Here is a 25,594-nt window from a genome sequence, read left to right on the forward strand (position 1 = left end):
TCTTTGCCGAATGAAAACACCACTGTCTTGTCTTACAGATCGTTAGGAGATACAGTGACTTTGATTTGCTGAACAACAGCTTGCAGGTAAATATTCGAAAACACTAATGACACATGGTCATTGCTTGGGGTGTCCTAGAAACTGGTTGGAAATGGCAATATCAGGAACAAAAATTAGCAAATTTTCCTGGTGGAAGAGATAGACTTATATGTTATACAGATCATGTGTGGCTCTAAAAATAAACTTTTGGGAACAAACATGTGATTTATAGTCACCTGGCAAGTGAGTACCTGTGTGCGAGACTGCATCCTAACCACAGTCCTTTGCACAGATGAGGAATGACTAGCTGGATTGCTGGAGTCGTTCACTTAGAGCTGGGACTCAGACCCTCGCCACTGAGCTAGACTGCATAGTCAGCATTGCAGATCAATACTCAGCAGTAACTAGCGACAGCTTTTCTCAGTATAACTTTTTTCTCTTAAACACCTATTTCTAAATCCCTTTGACTTAAATGTTCCTAACTTGGTGGCCATAATGGAAAGAGGGATGAGCTGCAGAGTCTTTTTCTGGAAAGAGCTGTGCTGGTCATGATGGAAGGGTCCTAGAGGGGCTTTCACACCATAGTAAGTACTGGTAGTACTACCCATGTACCCATTTAGCAGATTGGTTACTGCAGACCACTGGGCTTGGCTCACATCTCAGACTTGAATGGTAACATAAACCCTGAGCCGGAGTGCTTGGCTTATGACCAGTCCAGCCGGGAGGTGAAGCACTGCGCCCTGTTCATTGGTGAGCTAGCCATCACTTATTACCTATTCTGAGTGACCTCTGGTCCTGTCCACAAAGGTCAGGAGGACTGCTGGCGGAGAGCGAGCAACATGCTTCCTTTCCTTCAGAAGACCACAGTTACTGATCAGGCTTTGGAAAACAGCATAGTAGAGAGTCCAAACTGTAACATTATTTACAACCCAGCTGAAAACATGAATGCCTAACTTGCTCTCTGATAGAATTGGCCTGAGTGTCTGCAGACCTTTATGTAACTGACAGATGGTCGTGCATTTGACAAATGTTGTCTTTTTAAATTTTAATTGCAGTATGACTGATTTAAATCTGCAGATAAAATATTGGCAGAGATCAAATTCTCCTCATTGATGAGTTTAATTGGTTTCATGTATGGATTTTTATAGCATATTCTTTCCGCTTAGACAAAAGCTGGGTCTGTGATGACATTGTGGATAAGGCACTGATGTATAGTTTATTCTAGCAGTGGATTTTCTCCACAAGTCTCTCCCGACATTCCCAGGCAGCATTTCCACAATGGCGTGAGCATCTGGGAGTTAACACTGAGCCTACTATGTGTTTTCACGTTGATGCACAAGTGAACCTTTGCCCAGTGGTCTTCGTACAGTGTCATTCAGCCAGGACTGAGTAAGACTCATGGGAGGAAGGTTTCTGAAATTGAAATTGTCTAGGCCCAGCTCCCAAGAATGGGTGGGGGACAGTGGAGAGGGTTTTATCTCCTGTTTGTTCTTGCTTAGGGCATGTAAGTTTGAATCTCTATGACTATTCAATTATGGCCTTTTTAATATAATAGAATTTTATTTTTGCTTCAGTGTAATTTTCCCTTTTAAAATAGGCACTTTCAGTGTGCATTTTATTTCAAATGCAAATATCCATGTGTATTGATGTTGGCTTATGCTGGGCAGGATATGGCCAGACATCATTTCAGTGGGAGGTTTTTCTAGATCCAAGTAAACAAACAGAAGAAAGTACATACAGCTTTTTGGCAAGAAAATAATTTCAAAACAACCTCCATAAAAAAGACCAAAAAGACTCTAAAAACCACAGAATAAAACTGTGACCATGATTTTTAGTGTCTGATTACCCTTTCTGATGGTTAGATGAGTTCCCGCTGAAGAAAGAGAAACATAATACATAGGCAGAGTTGTCTGACTCCAATAGGAAAGAGGCCAAACTGAAAAAAAAAAAAAAAGCAGGATGTAAAATTATACATGCAATATAATATAATTACATGAAATGTTTAGAAAAAAAGATTGGAGGGAAATATGCCAAGCTGTTAACAATGGTGATCCCCAGGTGGCAGGATCATGGGTTTTATGTTTTTTTTTTTCTGGCTCTTTACACTGTTTTGTACTTTCCAAGTTCTCTATAAACAAGCAGAGATAAGCTAAATAAGCAAAGAAATAGAAAAAGAAAGGTGCCTTTTCATAACTTTCTATAATGAGCATATTTTGTGGTAAAGAAGAGTCACTACCTTATTTTAAAGATTTACTTATTTTAGAGAGAGGGTGCATGTGAGTGGGGGGGTAGAGAGAGGGGGACAAGCAGACTCCCTACTGAGCGGGGAGCCCCCAGGCAGGGCTTGATCCCACGACCCTGAGATCATGATCTGAGCAGAAACTAAGAATCAGCTCCCCAACCGACTGAGCCACCCAGGTGTCCCGAATCATTACCTTATTTTAAAGGCAACATCAAATCAGTAACCATCTAGGGAGACCACATACAACAAAACAAAAGAAAGGCGTAGGAGCTGAAATGGTGGGGACTGAGTCAGGAACGCTCAGGTTGGGAAGGAGCCCAGACTCTGCCCCTTACAGCAGGGAGACCTTGGGTCATTTCTTTTCCCTCTCCATCCCCCCCTTTCCCCATCTGAAACAAGGGGTTGAACTAGGTGACTTCTCAGGTCTGTTGTAGCACGGATGCTTTGTGATTTGAATTTTATTGCTCACTGTTGACATAGGAGAGACTCTACTGTTACGTAGAGATTGGCACAAATTAAGGGTCTTTTGAGAGCTCAGAACTCCCTAGAATACTCACTGGAATATGGTTGAAGACCACTGAGCTCTGATCATGAAAATGAAAGATGAACAGATTCAGAGTTTGTTGGTTCCTCCTCCAGATAGAACTAGTTTTCCTGAAACTGCAATATAGTTTGTCATGTAATTTAATTTAGAGGCCTCTACTAGCGGCTCAGATTATGGGCTCTAGACCTCACTTTGGAGATTATTCCCCCTTCGCCTTATCATTCTGCAGGTGTTATGGATGGGTCTTTGGGGACTTCTCCACTGGCTTTCTTGTTCTCTTCCTCATATATAAGGAACTCAAGAAGGGAATCCGTAGGGCATGTTAAAGAGGAAAGCTCTCGAAAATGGGATGGTGAGGTGCCATGGCTTGAAGCCATCAATGTGTAGGTGTCTAGGAAATCACTGCGGAGAGACTTGATTGCTCTCTGTGCTAATATTCTCTTTCCCTCCCTCCTAATGAGCCATTGGACTTCTAAATTTTATATTCTATAATTGGCAAACATTTTAGAAATTCTGGGAGAAAGCTAAAAGAGAAAGTGTCTCTTGAATGCTAATCTTTTTTAAAAGGCAAGATTTTAAAATAACACACATATTACATACTAGTAATACTTGTAGAAGTATTTATTGTGAGATCTTAAGGCAGAGCAGGAAACAACCTCCAGTCTGTCTAGTGGACTGGCCTAGCAAAGAATCTGTAATTGCAGCTGTTGGCAAAGAACACTTTGTTTTACCTGATGATTTGGAAGAGCTGATGGGATGTCTGGCAGATCAATACATTTTCCTAAAGTGAAACGAAGCTTGCACAAATAGATTGGTGGAAGCTTGGAGGCCACAGAGTTCAAAACAAATACCTTATCAAACTCATTTTCATATCCTCACCATGAATGAAAAATAGCTCTGTTGGGGTTTGAATCTGATGATGTAGATGTGACTCCATTCTGAGTCATGTAGGATTCATCTGGGTCAGCTGTCAGGCAGGTAGTGCAGGCAAATGGGCTGATATTGGTACATGGTAATTTTACATATATATATATTTTTAATATTTATTTTATTTATTTTAGAGAGAGAGACCGCATGGGGAGGAGGGACAAAGAGAGAGGGAAAGAGAATCTCAAGCAGACTCTGCACTGAGCACAGAGTCTGATGCAGAGCTCGATCACAGGACCCTGAGATCACGACCTGAGTCAATACCAAGAGTTGGACACTTTTTTTTAAAGATTTTATTTATTTATTTGAGAGAGATCGAGCACAAGGGGAGGGGAAGGGAAAGAGGCAGAGGAAGAGGGACAGGCAGACTCCCTGCTGAGCAGGGGGCCCGATTCAGCCTGATTCAGTTGACGGTTAACTGACTGAGCCATCTAGGCACTCCAAAAAAATAATTTTTTAAAAGAAATATCAGTTGTGGGGGCGCCTGGGTGGCTCAGTCGTTAGGCGTCTGCCTTTGGCTCAGGTCATGATCCCAGAGTCCTGGGATCGAGCCCCGCATCGGACTCCCTGCTCAGCGGGGAGTCTGCTTCTCCCTCTCCCACTCCCCCTGCTTGTGCTCCCTCTCTAGCTGTCTCTCTCTCTCTCTGTCAAATACATAAATAAAATATTTAAAAAAAAAGAAATATCAGTTGTGTTTTAAGTAGTACCTTTGATTACTCTATATTAATGCTCTGGAACAAAAATAATAATAATAATAGTAATAATAATACAGTGATTCACTTGGATGTGTATTAGCTGAATGATGTGCTTTCTTCTTAAGTATGCTTTTTATTTAGTTAATAAAGAAACTGCTATTAGTTAAAGCCTAATTGTGTAAATGAGGAAAATGACCTGAAATTTATGTGTCTTATCTAGCTGTGAATTCTGCCATGATAGAAAATTCATTCTAAGTATGCTCCCACACATTTTCATAATTATGTTGGAGAAATAGGCAATTTAGGATTGTAAGCCAACCTTTTCATCTTGTCCAATGTTGAGTTTAAGGTCTTCACTGTTGTTTGAAAAATACAGAGTGGAACAGGCTAAGTTAGGTTTTCTCACATGGGTGATTTAAATTACATCCTTTCCTGAATTAAAGATGCCCTTCTCTTAAGACCTTCCCCTCAATCAATATGCATGTCACTTGGTCTGTTCTAATCTAAGCACAAGTGTGGAATACAACTGCTCTTTGAAAGTGATTTTGCTCATTAAATTAAGATACCAATCTGATGCTTTTTTTTAAAGATTTTATTTGTCAGAGAGAGAGGGAGCGCATACAAGCAGGGAGAACAGCAGGTAGAGGGAGAAGCAGGTTCCCCCCTGAGCAAGGAGCCCGATGCGGGACTCGATCCCAGGACCCTGGGATCATGACCTGAGCCGAAGGCAGACGCTTAACGACTGAGCCACCCAGGCGTCCCTGATGCTTTGTTTTCTAAGTTTAAAAAATAGACTCACAAAGTTTTAAGTGATCTGGAAAATGATAGGTTGAGCACCTGCATTTACTTTTCCTTTCTCCTGAAACCACTCTAAAACAACAGTAAGTTGATCTTATACACACACACACACACACCCTCAAGGGTAAGTAGAATAGGAAAAGATAAAATCACAACAAAATATTTGAAGCTGCAAATCCATTGGATGAGAGTTAACCAATTAAGGAGATACAGGAAGGCAGAATTCTGAGCTGGGATGGGGGTGGATAACTCCACTGGGTCCCATTTGATACCACAGAACCTCCAAAAGGTTTAGCGCAAGGTGCTGCCTCCAGTGTGGGGCAAGGTCGAGCTGAAATCAGGAGTTGAGAGTATGTTTAAGAAACAGTCAGATCCCCGGATCTTCCCCCATCTAGCAAGTTATGCCTGCCCTTCTCCCTCTAGCAGAGAATTGGAAGTTTATTCTCTGGAGAGGGAAGAATAGTCTTTGGATTGGGGAACACAGGAATCACGTAATTCCTGTGAGCACTGCCTCTCACCCCGACCTTTGCCCCCTTCTGCAAACCTTCTTCCTTTCAGCTCCCAGAGTATTGGTAGTCAGACCTAGACCCTCCAGGCAGGGGATTGGAAGATTTGGGGATAGGGGAATCTGCCCAGCCTAAGAAGAAAGAGCTAAAGATACTGAGATCACAGGTTTTCCCAATGAAATAGCTGAGTCAAATCCTGTGCTAAAATAAAACCCACAACAGATAAGCCTCCGCCACTCACCAAGTGCTTCTAAGTCAGCTTTTGTTGTCCTGCTCTTTAGTATGAGCAGACAGTCCAGGATCACCAGATTCCTAAGGAACACTTTTTTTTTTGTTTTTAAGATTTATTTATTTATTATTTGAGAGAGAGAGAGCAAGCACGAGTAGGCAGAGGGAGAGGGAGAGAGACAGGCAGACTCCCCGCTGAGCAGGGAACCCAACTCGGGACTGGATCCCAGGACCCTGAGATTGTGACCTGAGCCAAAGGCAGACGCTTAACGAACTGAGCCACTCAGGCACCTCCCCTCCCCAAGGAACACTTTTAACATAAAAGATAACAATGAAAACAAACAGAAAAAAAAAATAAAAAGAACCTTCAGGAAGCAGAATATATGCAGTAAGAGGAACATTTCAGGCTCTTCAGAAAGATTATCTTTTATGATCTCAGAGAGATAAATTGCGTTACATTCAGGATGCTATTAAAGAAAAGAAAGCATACTCAGAAATAAAAAAATAGATAATAGTAGAAATGAGAACTCTTTAGAAGAGCTGAATGATAAAGGAACTATCCCAGAAAATTTTTTCAGTAGGAAAAAATATTGTTTAACAAAGGTGGAAAGTAGGAGAGAAAAGATGAGAATAGAGGACCAGTCCAGAAGGCCCAACACTGGAATAAGAGGAAAGAGAGCAAAGGGCACAGAGGGGAAGAAATAATGACCTAATACAAGAAAATACCAAAGAATGTAAGGATGTTCATCTCCAGATAGAAATGGCTGGGTACTCAGCACAGAGGGTAAAGATAGACCTGCAGAGAGGCACATGGATTTCACAAACTGGGGTCAAGGAGAAGACCCTAGAAGCTTCCAGGGAGGGAAACAAAACAAAACAAAAACGGAAGCAAAAATCTGCTAACAGCAGCGCCGGAAGCTAGAAGACAATAAAGTCGTTCTTAAAAATTGTGAAGAACAAATATTTCCAACTTAGAATTCCACATCAAGGGGCGCCTGGGTGGCTCAGTCGTTAAGCGTCTGCCTTCGGCTCAGTTCATGATCCTGGGGTCCTGGGATGGAGCCCCACATCGGGCTCCCTGCTCTGCAGGAAGCCTGCTTCTCCCACTCCCCCTGCTTGTGTTCCCTCTCTCGCTGTGTCTCTCTCTGTCAAATAAATGAATAAAATCTTAAAAAAAAAAAAAATTCCACATCAGGATTCTCTATCACTCAAGTGTGAGGATAGATTAAAGACATTTACACATGAAACTTTTCAAAAATTTGACGTCCCTCCCTAGCTCCCTTTTTAGGAAGCTGACGGAGGGTATCCCCACCAAAAATCAGGGATTCTTCTACAAAAAAGGAAGGTATGGATCTAGAAATGGGGTTCAGCAGGAGAAAGGAAAAAGCATCCCTAGCGTGATGTCCCAGAATGCCAGCCCAGCAAGTGTAGGGACCACCAGTGCTGCTTGGAACAGGCACTCCTCAAGGGACGAAATTGATGCATCTTTGTATCTGAATATGTTGAGAAAATGCTTAGATGGAAAGTTTGGAGTTGAATAGAAAACTAAAACAAACAAACCAAAAAGACCAGTTGATAAAAAAGGAATTGTAAGCATGGCTCTCTGGCTTAATGGTGCAGATCACCTAATGTAAACAGGAATATTGCACTAGATAAAATTATAGCTATATTGGAGGGATTAGGAATAAGTTGCATGTGGGGTGAGATCGGGATTGTGAAAGAGAACTTAATCCATAACGGGAAATTAATAGATTAATGCTTAAAAATGAAAATCAATTCATAATGAACCCTGTGCCAAAAAGACCGACTGAGAGAATTCGATGTGGCTGCCTCTGGGGAGTGGATAATGGCTAGGTCACCTGTTGGCAGAGGTGGTTGGGGGGGGAGTGTCACGGGACTGCTAATAATAAAAAGACTATTTGACTCTCGAAATTATGTTCATATATAAGTTTGATAGAAAAACTTTTTTTAAAAAATTAAGTTTTAAAGTTGCTATGCTTGATATAGCATTTTACCAATTCTGAGTTGCAGTTTTTCACGTTTTTATCATAGCACTGAAATCAGGGTGCATCTTAATGAAATGTGGTGGCTCAGGATTCTGATATTACATCTTATGTGGAGATGACAGGAGTATAATACTTTTTCTCTTTTAATTAAAGATTGCAGGCCTCAGTCTACCTCTTCCTCCCAAAAAATTGATTGGTAACATGGATCGTGAATTCATAGCTGAGAGGCAGAAAGGTCTTCAGAACTATCTCAACGTTATCACCACAAATCATATCTTGTCTAATTGTGAGCTGGTTAAGAAGTTTTTAGACCCAAACAACTATTCTGCAAACTACACTGGTAAGCAAAGGGATCTGTGAGCTACGGTTGCATGACCATAGAGACACTGTTCTTTGCTGGAGACAACATGTAGGAGGAGTTATTTCCAGACGGGGCCATGTGTACATTTGTTATAGGGCATTACTTGCTTATTAGTACTATACCCGATTGTAATTTACTGTAAGTATAAGAAAAAAATAATTACTTCTAAAATGTGATGTTTGCACAGAAGAATATGAAAGAGAAGTTATTGGGTCTTGTACTTAGAGTCTTGTCTTTATTATCTTCCCTGACAGAAAAGAAAGTATATAATCCACAATAATCTGTACCATAATCTCAATTTGATTTTTATTTGGATCTCTTTTTGTATTTACAACATATAGTATGTCTGGTTTTTCGGGGAGTTACTTTATACTGAGAGTGGTTCAAAAGGGTCCTTTCTGTGTCTTCCCAGTTGCTCCCAGAGACCCACTCAAGGCAAAGCCTGAGGAGGAGCTAGTTGTCTTCGACGCCTTCCCTGGATCAGTCAGGGGACTGAGGTGGAAGGGGTGCCAGTTACACACAAAGCTATCGTCAGTAACCTAAGCCTCTTGTCTGCAGAATGAGTGATTAACTATTCAGTATTCCCTGGGTGGCTTTGAGGAGACCAATGGAAACCATTGTAGAACTGAACCAGTGACTAGAATTCGACTGATTTGTTAAAGCTGAGCTGTGCTTAGAGTCTTAGTGGAACTCTGGGTATTTTTAATAAGCTGATTTCCTTGCTAAGAGAATAGATTGTGTACACATTACATTTCAGGTCCTCAAAACACTGCTTTTGAAGTAATTAGAGGGAGGCACCTTTATTCCTGTTTCAGAGAGAGGGAAATACAGGACTTCTTGTCAGGTACCAAATTTTTCTGCATAATAGACTCACCCAGGGAGCTTTAAAAAATCCTGATGCCCAGGTACTCATGCCAATTAAATGAAAATCTCTACGGGGGCGGGGGGGCTCCTAGTTTATAAAGCTCCCCAAGAGATTCCAGTACGTAGCCAGAGTTTGAAAACCACAGCCCTTGGATCTTGCTCCTCACATCACAGTGACCCACAGCATTGGCATCACTGGGAGCTTGTCAAAAATGCTGAATTCAGGCCCCATCCCGAACCCATGGATCAGGATCTGAGTTTAATAAAGTCCCCAGGTGATTTGCATGTGCATTACAGTCTGAGAAGCCTTGCAATGGAACGTACCTCCTATCTTCTAGTGGAAGTACCTGCAGAGGTAAGAAAAATGCCTTTCTAGAATGCAACCAAGTGAAGGAAAGTTTAGTTCAAACACATTTACTCTAAGTGACGAAATCGAGTGTAAGTTATTACAAGGCTTTCATTCTTCCCCAGTTGGTTTTTCGTTCATCTAGGAGAAAAGGCATCACAGGACAGGGGCTCCCAGGACAGCTTAACTTCTTCCAGAGTAACATCTCTCATGGCTTTCAGTCACCGTGCTTCACCTACATTGTTCCCTGCATTGTCAGACGGTGAGCCGTCTATAGTGACTGGTATCAAATCAGCCCTAACCTAGTTCATTGGTTTGTCTCCGTATTTCCCGAGAGTGTGTGCGAATGTGTTCCCGAGGGCAAGCCTCAAGGTGCAGTGCACACAGGATGACGCTGTTCGTTCCGTAGACCTTCACTGTCAGTTGTGCCTATGCTGTGTGCTGGGTGCAGGCCTGGTGGGGGGTGCAGGGGCAAGGAAGGTGTGCTCCCTGCTCGCGGGGAGCTCGTACCGGGAGTACAGCGAGTTGTGTGGGCTCAGAGCTAGAAGAGATTTGGAGCAGGCATGCCCAGACCAGCCCTCTCATTTTATAGATGAGACATCGCCTGAGAGGAAAGACCTTACCTAGGGCTGCACGTTTGTTAGACTGCACAAGGGTATAACATCTGCGTGTTTTCCAGTTAAAATGCTGCTTTGCGCCTGAAAGATTATCTGATCCCTATATTTCCTTCTACTGTACCCCCTCACACGCTGCTATTGTTCTTGATCTTTCTCCTCTCCCTCCTCCCCCTCCGCATGGCAGAGAGTCAGGAGTCCAAAGTAATGTGGGCAGAGATCTAAGAAGGCTGCCGAGACTCCCACCGGGACCCAAATGCTCATGAAGCCACTGCTATTTAGACAACACAGTCCTGTAATGAAACAATAGGGGATGGATGCTGTTTTCAGAGAGATGCTGATTTATTGCCCCCTTTGAATGAAACGTCAGAACTTGTCTTGCCTCTAGGCTGACTCACTAGCAGCCTCAGGAAAGGGAAGCCCAGGCAGTCTCCTCTGCACCAGCTTGACTGAGCCAATCCCCGGAAAACCGGGTAACCGGACAAACTTGTCCTGCTTCCCGAAACTCAAAGCATGGCCTCTGGTTCCCGAGGGCACTCTGCATACTGCCGACCTGTGGCTCTTCTTTAAGGAGGGTCACTTCCCCCCTTCATGTGGATAAGGTCTGCACCTCTTATCCGCTTCCAAATGGTCTGTGGTCACCACCTCGCTCCACTTTAGCAGGATCTGAGTTCCGTGCTCATGTGGCCGAAGTCACCAAGGCTACTCTTCCTGTCTCTTGCTCTGAGGTTAAAGATGCCTAGTCGGAGGGGGACTGTGATGCCAGCCCGGTCCCCAGGGGGTGGGTAACTAGGAGCAGGGCATCAGCGGCTGCCTTCTCTCTCCCTGGCTCTCCAGCCTGGGATTTCTGATCTTTTCTTTCTTTTCCTGGGGTGCTCCAGATGACCAAGGAAATAGAGGTCCTTGGTGCTCTGTGGAGGAGTTATGAGGAGTCCATTTGTATTACCAAGTCTAATTGAGGGCCAGCTTTTGTTACAGGGAGAGCAGGTGTCTCCAGTCATGAGGGGCTTATATGGGAAGACACACATGCACACATACCCCACTCCACACACACCTCACCTTGTTCATCTTAGTAACGAGGTGCTGCTGTCATTCAAAAGCCTCAGTGCACTGTAGCTATCTTCCAACCCCAAACTCCCTCAGAATAAGGGGATTTTTTTTTTTAAGATTTTATTTATTTATTTGACAGAGACACAGTGAGAGAGGGAACATAAGCAGGGGGAGCGAGAGAGGGAGAAGCAGGCTTCCTGTGGAGCAGGGAGCCCGATGCGGGGCTCGATCCCAGGACCCTGGGATCATGACCCGAGCCAAAGGCAGACACTTAACAACTGAGCCACCCAGGCGCCCCAGAATAAGGGGATTTTTAATGTCCATGCAGAAGTCACTTGGACCAGAAATATCGAGGCATGGATCCTGGGTCCCAGCTTTGTCATCAGCAACATTTCCCCTCTGTGAGCCTCAGGTCCTCTTCTAGTCCTGAAACCCCAGGAATCCTACGAGTAGGTCAGGTAGTAGTGGGCTCAAGGAAGAAGGAGGGAGGGAGGGTTGGGGGCGGGGGATTATATTCAGAACCAGGGCAGGGCGCTTTGGAGAGGTGGTAGGCCCAAGTCCACTGTGCAGGCCTCGGTGGCGCCACCTGCTGTAGCAGATTGGGGATCTGGAACCCGGTTTCCGGGCTGGAGGAGTCTGTTCTCTGTAATGATCGTGGGGCTGGGACCTAGGAGCTCAAAGGCTGCACACAGTGGGGGCAGCTGGTACATTCTGAGCTGAGAAGTCAGAGCTCTGTGGGAAGCACAGGATGGGCCTGAAGGCCTCGCTCTGCATTTCCTGTCTGGGGCTTGTTTCTCAGCATTTCCTGAGCATGCAGTTTTTCCCCATGTGTCTGTCAGTATTAAGGAAATAGAGGGCAGATGCCTTTCTTTTCATGGATTTCATGTTCTTTTTTAAGATTTTATTTATTTATTTGACAGAGAAAGGGAACACAAGCAGGGGGAGTGGGGGAGGGAGAAGCAGTCTTCCTGCCAAGCAGGGAGCCCTATGTGGGACTCTGGGACCATGACCTGAGCCAAAGGCAGACACTTAATGACTGAGCCACCCAGGCGCCCTGGATTTCATGTTCTGATGGGAGAGAGTGTCCGCATCCATTGAACATGTATTGAACCCTTAGTTCTTGCTTTGTCAATATTTATTGAGTGCTTACTCTGTGTCAGGTGCTGCAAATACAGCATTAAGGAAAGCATAGTCCCCTACCCCCATCCCAAGACACTTCTGCAGGGGGATTGACAGGTGAAGACTATGGCAGAGTAGACATGGCCCAGCACCTTGAAGGTGGGAGTAGGGGTGCAGGTGATCCAGTTTTGAAGGTGGAGGAAGGCTTCCAGAAGAGTTGATGCCTACGTGGAGATTTAAGGATAAGTAGAAGTTAGCCAGGCCAAGAGGCAGGGCCAGTGCTCCAGGAGAGAAAAAAATATTTCCATGTGGCTGTGGGCTTTTACCCAGATTAAGACGTAGCCTTCACAGCCAGAGTTCACAGTCTAGTGGAAGAGAGTAGCCCTAACACAGGACAGACCTTGGGTGAGTCCCATAGGAGAAGTTCACACGGAGCTCTGGGAGTGTAGAGAGGATGGAAGGTGGGGGGAGACCTGGCTCGGGGAGTGGCAGCTTTGGGCTGAGCCTTGCGGGATAGGTGGACAGGAACGGAAAATGCAGAGGGGTGGGGTCGGGCCTGTCTTCAGGGGTCAAGGCAGGTAAATCTAGGCACCGCACCACTTGTGTGGAGGGGTAAAGACAGAAAGTCAAGGTAAAGCCAGAGCTGGGTTAACACTAGTTTTAAAAGCTTGGCCTTGATTTTGTAAGGAAATGAGGTGCTGGTAAATGCTCCTAAGCAGGGAGCAGATGCTTAGGATTGAGGTGTGTTACCTGAAGCTGGGGAGGGAGGGGATTCATATTGGATACAGTATAGGTAGTCATGTGATTTACTTGACAATAGATCATAGTTCAAGGGAAAGAAAATGTCCTTTCTACAATTTCCTGATTCCCTAAGGTAAAAAAAAAAAAAAAAGGCTATTTCCTTGTCCTCAATTTATCAGTAACAAATCCAGCATGTTCCATTTGTTGACAGCTATTTCCCCCATTCCTAGAACAATGTATGGTACATAGTAGCATACGATAAATGCTGTTGAATAATGATTTTGTGGGGAATTATGAGTCACAGTTATGAACCAACTGTCCTTTACACTCTTTGAGAATGACATTGTACTGTATTTAGAAAATTATTTTGCATGATCCTTCCCAAAGTTGATATGATTTTAACTGAAAATGATGCCTTTTTAAGTTGTTTATTTTCAAGTTTTTTTTTAGATTGTTTCTGTTCAAGTTGTTTTGGAAAATGCTAAAAACATTTTATATCAACATTAACTCAACAGAGTTCCCAGCGTTGATTATGAAAATTTTATATGCTTCTGCCACACCTGATCCCTCCAAATGGTTTGTCACTTTGGGTAGTTAGAACAAATGTCAATGGAGTCAGTTTGTATCTGGTTATCTCATGTTTTCTTCTGTGTGGACAGCATCAGCAATTTACCTATCGAGTCAGTAAACCAGTAGTTAGTAGATTGTTTTCTTCCCTGAATGTCTTAACTCACAATGTACTGTAAAATATATCAAAATCACATTGTTTGCCAAGCACCAGGCATGGTAATTCCAGACGAGGTCATTCTGACATATGGAGAGCATTTCTGCTGAATCTCTCTTTCCTCACCAGTTGGCCTGGAATGCCATGGATGCTAGTGGAGGTGAAATTCCACAGTGAATTTGCAGTATTGCTGTTTGCTTTCAGGGATCTAGAGTGGCTTCCTTTTCTCATTGTGTTGAGGGAAAATAGCAAATTACAGATGTTTCTTTTTGCAGGAACTGTAAAGGCACAGTTATTCTGATAATTTCTTAATACAGTGAACTTTAAAGAACTTCCTCTTCTCATTGTCTTCTTAAAAAGGGGAAACATTCTTATGATAAATGAACACAAAAAGGGAGGTGGATTTTTTCCAATAAACGGGGGTATGGTAACGTCCCACAGTAGAACTGTGTTGTTGCTGTACATAGATGTTTTTCTAAAACACTGGCTTTTATTTCCAATATATAATTAAGGCTAATCGCTTCTTTGTTGGTGAAAGCTGTAATTCCATGAGGAATGAAGACAGGATAAATATCACTTAGAGCAACATAAATACTGTTCTGAGCTGACCTCAGAACACATTTTGAGTTTTGTGCTTGGGTTGTATCCTGATGCATATATTGAATTCTTGGCTTATGCTCCCTAGTTTACATATTTTAGATCTTTCAGTTTAAAAAATACATATATATATTTTTCACATCATTAGTAATTACTCTTATTAATAAACTTTTTACTTTGGAATAATTTTAGACTTACAGAAAAACAGCAGTGATAGTACAAAGAGTTTCCATATACCACCCCTCACTAAATTTCCCCTAATGTTAACATCTTACATAACTGTAACACATTTATCAAAACTAAGAAATCAACATTGGTGCATTACTATTAACTACAGATTTAATTCAGATTTCACTTGTTTTTCCACTATTGTCCTTTTTCTGTTCCAGGATCCAGTCTAGAATCCTACATTGCATTTACTCTCTGGCTTTTTTTTTTTTTTTTTTTTGTAATCAAGTTTTTTAAGAAGGTCGTAAACTTATTAAGATTTCATTTGCAAGAGTAACATCTTAAGCATGTGGTGCTTTCCTGATAGGTTGGACTGATGAGTTTCTAAAATGTCTTTGCAGAGATTGCCTTACAGCAAGTTTCCATGTTCTTCCGGTCAGAACCAAAGTGGGAGGTGGTAGAACCATTGAAAGACATAGGTGAGAAACTGGCACATGCCTGGTCTGTTCAAACAGATCACAGAACTGGACTCTTTGTCACGCTTTCCTATCTGTATCCCAAGAAAGCTCTTCAATGCAGGTGATTTCTTTTTCTTTTTGCCTTCCTACTGCTTGAAGACGCAGTCCGTAACTTGTATGCTTAATGAATCTTGGGTAAAGTGCCACCTGGAGATTCAGGGGGTAGTAATGTGTACTCTCAGAGCCATCCGTCATTCTTCATCTCTCTTTCTCACGACACCTCAGCTGAAGTGCCCATTTTCCTGTTCCCGTGAAGAATTTCTTTGTTTGCAGTTGTTTTGGTGTTTTCTGTGGGTTTTTTGTTGGTTTGGGGTTCTGTTTTGTTTTGTTTTGCTTAAGTACAGTCTTTCCCGTGTCAACATTACCAAGTAGTTGTTTTACTGGTGCCTATATTGCTATGGATAAGATTGCTGACCTTAATTTTTTGAATTACTTAGTTAATGAAACTTCTCTCTACTAGTGTAAAAATTATTTGCTATGACTACATCTCTGCTTTTATGGCAGGTTGGAGGATAAGGAAGAAATATTTCTTGATGAAAATTAAAAATCAGCCGAAGGAACGGCTAGTGTTAAGCTGGGTAAGCTGTTTTTTTGCTTCAGTCTCCTTTCATGGACTTGAGATGGGTTTATGAAAGCAGATATTGAAAAAAGATAATTAAGAAATTGTACTGTGCTTCTGGGTGATGTTGTAAAGGCCTCTTCAGTCCCACATCAAAGGAGAGTCATTTTGAGTCACTTTGCTTATTCATTTGGTTATATCCGTGTGATTGTATTTGATCAACTAGTAAACATCTGGAAAGAAACAGGAACAGCTTAAAATAGTTCTGGAACCTCTTTAGGATTGGCAATTTTGCAATTTATTTTAAAGAAGAAATACTTAGGCATTGCTTTATGTTATCTCTCACTTCGGGAGTTCTAGTGATTTGGCTAATGGAATTTGATAAAAAGCATAATTTTGGGGTTTTTTTTCATCGTTTTGTTTTGTTTTTTTTAATTTTAGGTAGTTAACATACAGTGCAATTTGGTTTCTGGAGTAGCATTCAGTGATTCATCACTTATGCACAACACCCAGTGCTCATGATAACAAGTGCCCTCCTTAATACCCATCACCCAAGAGTGTCGTTAAGTCCTGGTATTTATATGTTTTGCATTCTACCTCTCCAGAAAAGCCTTGAGGCAGCAAGACTTTGTGTGGCTTTCGTCTTTGGTTTACAGTCATATATTTGGACAAATGAAAAAAAGCGAAAGGTTTACAAGGAATTTTTCTTTTGATAACTTAAGACAACACCCTGATTTTTTCCCCCATGTTTTCAGGCTGACCTTGGTCCCGACAAGTATCTGTCAGATAAAGATTTTCAGTGTCTAATCAAACTTCTGCCTTCCTGTTTGGTGAGTACAAGCCCTTCTATTCTTTTTCTTTTTTTACTCTTTTATTTTTAAGTCATCTCTACACCCAACATGAGGCTCAAATGAGCACAACCCCGACATCAAGAGTCGCATGCTGTGCTGACTGAGCCAGCCAGGTGCCCCAAGCCCTTCTATTGTTCTAGGTACTGATGACAGATTCAGAGCGTTTTCTTGTAGGTGGCCATGGACAGAAGAGCTGGAAGTGCTCTGTAGGCTCAACAGAATGGAGAGGTACAGTGGATTTCAGTTCACACTGAAATCGCTCAGGGCTACTCCCATAGTTCAGAGGCCATTTGAATGGTATTCATGACATTGGCACAACCCATGAAATTGGTAATTTAAATGCTTACGTGTGTTTTAGGCAAATATCCGAGTAGGAAAGCACCTACTTTGTTCTCGGTGAGGATGTTTCTCTCAGTGGAATTGAAAGATTTGTTTCTAGCCTGAGAAAACAGAACTAATATGGATTTAGATAAGCTGGGTGAGGGAAGGCACGAAGAGCCCTTTTGCTGTCCGAGTCACTATTCTTACAGGCCAACTAGTTGGCCTTTGGGAGTGCCTGGCATTATGTCTGCTAATGTACAGTTCTGATCCAAGGCCTTAGTGGAAAGAACCACATCAGTATATTTCAGAATATGTGCAGAATGTCTTCAGGAAAAGACTAATCTGGCCAGAAAAGTGAGTTCTTTATCTGTGGTCTGCATGAGGATGTAGGACCCTAGAATGAGTCATTCATGAGCACAATTACGCTGACCTATCCAGTTCGGTTGGCAGGTTCATTTTTGAAGATAGAGTGTCTTGTCAAGCTAGCAAAACCAAGCTTTTAATGAGGTGTGCAGCATAGCCAAGAAAAATGCTGTGGTCTTTGTGTGTGATTAGTTGTGTGACACAGACTCTCAGCATTCAATTCCAAATTTCCTTTAATGGCTGTGCTTTTTAAAGAAGAAGGGGGTGCAGATAAGTGGTGCATATTAATTATAGAAAAGTCAGAAAACATGGGTGAGCAAAAATAAGAACATAAAACTCACCTGTAATCCCAAGCAACCAGGAGTATGAACCAAAACGTTTAGTTGTTGCTTTTTTAGAACTTTATATGGTTATTTTTGAAAAATTATACATGTATTGTTTTAAAACCTGATTTTTTGGTTAATGGTATACCATGTACATCTTTTATGTTGAATAAATATAGTATAACATCATTATTACTGGGTGCATAGAATTATCTTTACCTCAGTTTATTCAACTAATCTTCTACAAGACATTTGGACCACTTCCAGTTTTTTGTTCTTATTTAAAAAGAAAAAAGCCACAGTGAACAATTCAGGCTAAATATTTGTACCCATCCTTAATTATTTCATCAAATAAATAACAAGAATTAATAAGGGAGATATTTTGAGACTGTATAAATATCCTGTTCTTATCAAAGCCCCACTAGTTTTAGCTTCATTGAGATTTTCCAACTCCATCATTCCTCTTATGTTTATCAGTTGGCATTGTCCTGTAAGGAAGAGCTTCCCATTCTCTCCTCTTTGTCTATTTATATCAGTATGGACTCAAGGATTTTTATTTTATTCATTGGGTTCCTTTTTGGGGTGATGAAAGTGTTCTAAAATTAGATTGTGTGGTAGTTTGTACAGCTCTGAATAGACTGAAAACCATTGAATTGTACACGACAAATAGGTGAATTATAATGGTACGTGAACTATATTTCAGTAAAGCTGTTAACAATATCAACAGCAATCATTTTGATGGGATGGTCAGAAGAAATTTCATGATCAAGGACTATATTTTCCTGGGCACACCCTTCCATCCCCCAACCTACTCAACCCCTGCCCTCCCAAACCTTTGCACAGCTCAGCTCCTATGGGTTTAAATTCTAATGGTGCTCGTTTGAGCGAATGGACATTGTAATACCTGTCTGAAGCCAGTTGGTTCATGTAACCAAAATTCCAGGTCATACAAGGACTTTCAGTCATTAATTTTGTCTTATTCTCCACCCCCACTTGCTTGACATCAATGGCCTCATCTCAGGAAGACACTGTGAATCATCATACTGCACCGGGCAAAAGAACGACGGGAAGATTCATGCTAGCTGCTTTGGATAAGGGCCAAGATGCCAAAAGATGCTGCTTTTTCGCTTGTTTTCTGGCTTTTACGCTCGCTGGCTTGGCACCAAATAGCACTGTGAAATGTTAGGCAACGCTGTGAATGAAGACACATTTATCCTGGTCCTCACTTGGCTGTGCTAGGGTTTGGCTGTACTCTCTACCAGTGTACAGAGGCAGAATATTAAACCCATTATCCCCCAGACTTCTGCCTGAGCTAGGAGCATGTGCATCCCCAGGCAGATATGGAGAGCTCACCGTGCCACTTCTCCATGTCCCTTTGTCAGTATAGTTTATGTTCCTTCTCTCATCTAAAGAACGACGTGCTAGTTGATCATCTGATAAGAAAATGCCACATGTTCAGGGAACATCCCCACATTTATGTGCAACTAAACTGCTGAGATGGAACTTAACTCTACGTAACCAGATTCTTGATCTCAAAGGACCCAGATGCTGATGCGAATAAATGTGAATGTCTATTTTGTTTTGGCAGCACCCTTATATCTATCGGGTCACCTTTGCCACAGCTAATGAATCCTCTGCATTGCTTATTAGGATGTTTAATGACAAAGGAACTTTGAAGGACCTGATCTACAAGGTACTTGTGGTGCAAGTTCATGGTCATAAAGAAGTTCTCAAGTCCCTTCAGAACCTGTTACAGATACTTGATCCCTAAGGTTCTGGAGGTTAGGCCCTGAAGGTTTTATTTTAAGTTTGATTTGATTTGGAATTTATTTTGATTTTAGCAGTAAAACTACCCAGTCTGGTTAAAGAGCATTCCTTTCCCCAAATGAAATAAGGTTGAACAGGTAATGATTATGTCCATTACATTGTAGGCTGCTCATTTAGGTCAGTTTTAAAGTTTGTGTCTTTCACTTAACAAAGCAATACTGAACTATCTCAGTAAAGTTGGAAAACAAAACTTGGGAGTCTGCTAAGGCTAAGACCAGGCCCAGCTTCACTGGACCAGAGAAGGGATGGAACTCAGGGCAGCCTCTTTCTATCAACTGTACAGATTCTAGTACTTTAAAAACCCACATCCTATGAGCTGACCTCATCTGGCACCCCTAGCTGCTTAGAGTCCTGCCTGGTCCAGGAGGCTACGTGTGGGACTCAGACCCTCTGCTGCTTTCTTACATGCTCTTTGTGCTTTTCTAAAGGCAAAACCAAAAGACCCATTCCTAAAGAAGTACTGCAACCCTAAGAAGATTCAGGGCCTTGAACTCCAGCAAATAAAAACATACGGGCGGCAAATATTAGAGGTAAGGGGTATTTAATATTTGCTTAGGTTGCATTGGAATTTCATCCAGATTACAGCATTCTTTTGGGAAAGTTCTTAGGCAATATTCAAAATAGTTTAAGTTGTCTGATTGCTTATAAACTGATAGCATTGTCCTATTTTATCCCAAAAAACAAATACTTGAGACTAAGGCAGCCAATTCAGATCTACAGAATTCCAAAATCTTAGCTATTGGCATTTAGGGTCTGATTTTTAAGAACTTCACGGTGCAGATACCAACTTTTATATTATATTTGGTTGATCTTTATCTTTGTGCCAAGATTGTTGATTTTCTTTTATCAGTACATAACCATATGGCTCCCTTGCAGAAGTGTAACTAGCATGAAAAGCCTTTCCCGTATCACTCTCTAGAGCAGTGTTCTCCAGGCTTCTTGGATTGTGTGACCCTATCAGTGAAAACAATTTAAACAAAACTCCCCCCAATATTACACATATATAACTGTTATATGCATGCACCACTACTAATATATGTTGTATATTATAAGTTAAGTTAGGAAAGAAGGAGTTTTTTTTTTTCAAGTAGGCTCCACGCCCAGTGCGGAGCCCAACACAGGGCTTGAACTCATGACCCTGAGATCAAGACCTGAGCTAAAATCAAGAGCTAGACAGTTAACTGACTGAGCCATCCAGGCACCCCGGAAAGAAGGAGATTAAAAACAAACAAATAGAAAGAGAAGTTGTCATATTTTCTTCCAGTCCTCAGTAGATTGTTCTGGGCACCCCTTTTGGCTAGCACTGCTCTAGTTCATGAGGTCATTATGGGTGTATCTTTTTTTTTTTTTAAAGATTTTATTTATTTATTTGAGAGAGAGAATGAGAGAGAGAGCGCGCACGAGAGGGGGGAGCAGGAGAGGGAGAAGCAGACTCCCCGCTGAGCAGGGAGCCTGATGGGGGACTCGATCCCGGGACTCCAGGATCATGACCGGAGCTGAAGGCAGTCGCTCAACTAACTGAGCCACCCAGGCGCCCTCCAGGCATCTCTCTTGCTGGGTGAGCCACTGTTTATGAAATGGCAGCTGAAAAGTTTGCTTCTTTCTGTAGGAGCCTGTCATGTGTCCTATTAATAAATAGCGTAATATATTCTGAGAAGAGGTTGGCCTAGGGATGTTTTTAGCTCAACCCCTTTTCCTGGACAACTGGCCGATGCCCTGACATGATAGCTTTACTCATCTGTGTGGGAGGGTCAAGACTTTGGCCCGAAAGCTGCGGGCCTGTTGAGATCAGAAAGTGCTTGAAGTCAAGCTTTCTGGCATCAAAGCTGTTAACCCCAAGCGGATTCAGGCTGCTCCTCTGTTCTTTGGAAATGAGGGAGCTTGGCCTTGCATCTCACAGCTGGAAAGCATTCATCATCACCCCCTTTTCCAAAGAAATGGATGGAGGTGGCATTTGTCTTTAGGAATCTCCTCAGTGACCTGTTTGGTTTTGTTTCAAAATACATTGACTTAAAAACAAAGTTCAGCCTATCTCATAGCTGAATGAGTTGGGGGGAAAATGTAACCTATGTGTATTTTTTAATAGGTACTAAAGTTTCTACATGACAAGGGATTCCCTTATGGGCATCTTCATGCTTCCAATGTGATGCTAGATGGTGACACTTGCCGGCTGCTAGACCTTGAGAATTCCTTATTGGGCCTTCCTTCCTTCTACCGATCCTATTTCTCACAATTCAGGAAAATCAACGTAAGTTGCTAGAAGTAACAAAAACAGCAATTTCATTTTTAGGTATAAATGTTCTCCATGGCAGGACCCATGACCTGCCCGTGTAAGAAATATGCACCAGGCGGTGAAAGGTACAGGCAGGGTAGGCCATGCCTGTTGGCTGTGTTCTCTCACAGAGCATCACTCTATCTTTAAGAGCCTCGTTGAAATGGTAGACAGGACGATGAGGGACATAGAATCACTGACTGGAAAACAGTGGAGAGTAGAACCAAGACCTTGGGTCAGAGCAATGCCTTTGGAGCTTTTGCACAAGGCCTTAGAGTTGTGTTTTCACTACCAATTATGAGTGAGGTTGCCCCTGGGCCATGTTTCTCTCAGTGGAAGCCTAGGGAAGGAGCATTGGGATTCACAAAGCCAAACTGAAGGATAACCATGCTGCTGCTCTCTTGTCTTCCACAGACATTGGAAAGCATGGACGTCCACAGCTTTGGCCACTTACTGTATGAAATGACTTACGGACGACCGCCAGACTCAGTGCCTGTAGATTCCTTCCCTCCAGCACCGTCTATGGCTGTGGGTCAGTATGGGGTTTGGAGGAGTCTTCTGAGCCCTGGTAGTCTGCAGAGCTACTCACCCCCTTTCCAGAGTCCAGGAAGGACCCAGAGGAAGTTGCCATGCTCCATAGCCAGCCAAATCCCATTTAAAAGTAAACCAGGTCTGAGTGATTTATTTAAATTCACTTCACTAAAAATTCAGATGGCTGGTCCATTTGTCAGGCTATCTGAAACCTCAGGAGACATATTGTAACTGTGTTCGAATTTTGGAAGCAGGAGGTTGTAGAGCAGTCTGGCCAGACCGAGTCTGATATAGAAGCAGAAGCTAGGAGCAGGCAAATTGAAGCCAGCCTTTCAATACGGACAGGTGTCAAGGGCCAGACCAAGGCTGGAGTGGGACCTGCAAGGAACAAGAGAGCCACGGGCCGGACATCTGGTAGATAAAAGGTTGGCAGGCCGAGAGCGGGGAAAGGTCGGCGGGAATACAGACGCCTGGCAAATTGGATCCAGGCATTCCTCCAGCCTTGCTTAGGGGACCGAGGAGGGCCAGAGGACAGGCGGGAGACACCCTTGGGAGAGAGACGTGGGGACTGATGCAGACTCATCCGGGGACCCTTTCATCCCGTCCACAGCCAGCTTAAAACTCACCGCTAGAGCACTAAGAGGGGAGGGCAGGGTAGCTCTTGGACCACCGAGCCTTCGAGGTGGGCAAGCTAACCCTCCGCCAAGTGCTGGTTTTGTGTCCAATGAGGTGCTTCAAGAGCACAGGCCCTGAGACCACTTTGTGTCGAGTTCGAACGGCTGAAACCGAACAGTGACCTGTGAGAAGAAAAATCCGGCTGCTTTGGTTTATATCATCCAGGGTGTTGGATGATGAGATAGCAACAACTGGCATCTCGTGTGCTGGTTCTGATTAAAAAGCAAGCAAGCAGCAAAACGTCTTTCGAGTTCAGAATTTTCTGCGTAGTGTTTACTTCTCCTCTAAGGGAGCAAACACTTTTATGAATGATATCTGGAATCCTTCCTCCAGTTCTCTTTGAAATATGTTTAGCTTTCTGTCGGCATGTGGTTTCTGCACCATTTATTCTGAGTCATCGGTAACATGGTATGGCCAGCATTCCCCTTCCCGACGTATGCCATCTGTCTGTGCGGGAAGAGTTTTGACACCGTCCTGATCAGTCTGCAGACAGTTGTTGCAAAGTGGTGTCAGACTTTTCGTCACCAAGTGGATTTGCCAGCATGTTCTGTGGAACTAAAATGTGTATCTGTTCATTTCAAGTGGCCGTGTTGGAGTCTACGCTGTCTTGTGAAGCCTGTAAAAATGGCATGCCTACCGTCTCCCGGCTCTTACAGATGCCGTAAGTCAATCACACGCCTTGGTTGTCACCTTCCTAACTGTGTAGAACGCTGGACCGCTAAGCCAGGTGCCTGGCGCCGTGGTCAAGACTCAGGTGTGGTCCTTGCAGAGTCGAAGTGACGTGCTTGCTCTCGGTCACGTGCAGCATGATATCATGACCTCTCCACTACTGTGGTCTGATTGCTCTCCCTTCATGTCCGCATCTTCACACGTGTCTCTTGCTGTCGATGGTAGTTAGCGTCCTGTGCATGTACACGTGCCCCCCGCCCCTGCTTAGGACATTCTGATGGAGGGCCTGCTCGTGCGCTGTCCGTGGTCCTGTTTCCTCACACCAGCTGGCCCTCAGCCGTGGCTGGTTCTGCCCTCTCAGAGGAGAGCAGCGTGTTTCTGACCCGCAGTGCACTCGTTTGTTCCTTTGCTCTCTGGGTAACATCGATCACACATCTAACAGGTACCAGGCATTGTGCAAGGGGCTTGGAGCGCAGAAGACAGTCTCCCTTAAACCGGGTTATGACTAGTTCATCAGGACCATGGAAATAGTGCTGCAGGGCCTTGCCTCCAGCTATGTTCTCTGTCCCTTCTTGGAGAGGGCAGCAGCGTGGTTAAGAAGGGTGGGTCTGAGGTTAGACAGCCTGGGGGTGGACCCAGCCTCATCACTTCGACCTGGGTGACCTTGGGCAGGTTTCCTGCATCTGGAAGCGGAGGCTCCTTATCTGGGAAACTTATCTGGGAAACGGGGATGGGAATAGGCCCCACCGGAGAGGGTTGTGGGCAGGATTGAATGAGACGATTCCTGGTGAAGCGCCAGGTACTTAACAAGTGCCTATCGAGTGTTACTTGTGATGAGTATTGATTCAGCCTATATTTTGTGAGCATCACGTGCCATGCAGCGCACCCAGTGCGTTGTCTCTTCCAGCTTGTTGTATAACAGATGTACTCAGGAAACAGTGATGTGGGGACACAGGGCAGGGCTTAGCTTGAATGCATACCGCCAGAGCTCAGCGGAGGTCCCTGTGTTTAGAGAGGGTCTGCTGTAGCCCAGGCACTGTCCTAGGCCCTGTGGAAGCTGTGCCGAGCCACCCCAGCCCCCGCCCCAGCCCCTGCCCGTGGATGTGACATATTTAAAGTTCGACTGACACTAGCGCGTCCCTGTCCCAAGCAGCCACCATTAACAACAGGGTGAATATGGAAAAATAGACCCAATTAGGGAAATGAAATAATTTTCATACAAACTTTTAAAACAGCATGCATTTGTAGTTAGGGAACAGCCTGGATTCATGTTAATTTACTTGGGTTTGCATTTGCAGCCCCCACGTTCCAGAGCTCTTCCATTCTCCTCCCAGCCTTCCAAGTCTAAAGGGAATCCACATTGTTTTTTCCTCACTGAGGTCTTTCTACCCTGTGGCCTTCAGCCTTGAGAAGAATACTTGAAGAGGCGTGAACTATGTTCAGTTAAAACACGTTTTCTGGAAGTAAATAGGCCTGTGCCCTTGACAGGGAGAGTTCTGTTTCCACCTCCAGAGCCGCCCAGGGAACACTGTGGGGAAAAGTTAACTGTGTCATTTCTACTTGTGAAGTATTTCCTGTTTTTTAAAAAGGGGGACTCCTCAAGGCAAGACTCCCACATAGCCATATGGGCACTGCCCAAGCAACCATTTAAATTCTCCAAGCTGTCTTAGCCAAAGTAGTTCAGAATTCCTCATGCTGTTGTTTTTAGTCACATAATTTTTGAAGAGAGAATTGACATACTCTAAAAGCTGCCTTTTTTTTTTAAGGGAATACAAGAAACACTTCTTAGAAAAAAATTATTTTCTTGTTAGATTCCAATCAGAACAGTTTCTTTCTACTTACACATTTTTATTTTACTGAGCTCTAGAAAAAATATTTTAAAGATTTATTTATTTATTTTAGAGAGAGAGTGAGAGCAGGGGGAGGGGCAGAGGGCGAAGGAGAGAGAAAGAATCTTAAGCAGACTCCGCACTGAGCGCAGAGCCCAATACAAGGCTTAATCTCACCACCCTGAGATTATGAGCTGAGCTGAAACCAAGAGTCAGACACTTAATTGACTGCGCCACCCCTAGAATAAATTTTATCCTCTTCTGGGATTTAATAAAAAAGGGGGGGA

At 43.3% G+C, this 25,594-nt stretch overlaps 1 protein-coding gene across 20 annotated transcripts in view; it reads left to right on the forward strand.

Moving 5' to 3' along the window:
* Positions 1 to 25,594, forward strand: part of PXK (PX domain containing serine/threonine kinase like) — a 108,457-nt gene that overhangs the window by 27,239 nt on the left and 55,624 nt on the right. For 19 of the 20 annotated variants that reach the window (XR_014145300.1, XR_014145318.1, XR_014145301.1 and 16 more), the window contains exons 3-12: positions 39 to 86; positions 8,139 to 8,325; positions 14,971 to 15,048; positions 15,592 to 15,665; positions 16,402 to 16,476; positions 19,093 to 19,197; positions 19,760 to 19,861; positions 21,418 to 21,579; positions 22,018 to 22,135; positions 23,392 to 23,470. Coding sequence is in view for 15 of the 20 variants with exons in the window: in XM_081819793.1 (XP_081675919.1) it covers positions 39 to 86; positions 8,139 to 8,325; positions 14,971 to 15,048; positions 15,592 to 15,665; positions 16,402 to 16,476; positions 19,093 to 19,197; positions 19,760 to 19,861; positions 21,418 to 21,579; positions 22,018 to 22,135; positions 23,392 to 23,470 (1,028 nt within the window). In the remaining 5 variants the exon portion in view is untranslated. The remainder of the gene's footprint in view (positions 1 to 38; positions 87 to 8,138; positions 8,326 to 14,970; positions 15,049 to 15,591; positions 15,666 to 16,401; positions 16,477 to 19,092; positions 19,198 to 19,759; positions 19,862 to 21,417; positions 21,580 to 22,017; positions 22,136 to 23,391; positions 23,471 to 25,594) is intronic. The other variant, XM_081819885.1, reaches the window with a different exon arrangement.

This window comes from Leptonychotes weddellii, chromosome 1 (assembly GCF_054177405.1).
Source record: "Leptonychotes weddellii isolate Sample4059 chromosome 1, ASM5417740v2, whole genome shotgun sequence".
Lineage (NCBI taxonomy): Eukaryota > Metazoa > Chordata > Mammalia > Carnivora > Phocidae > Leptonychotes > Leptonychotes weddellii.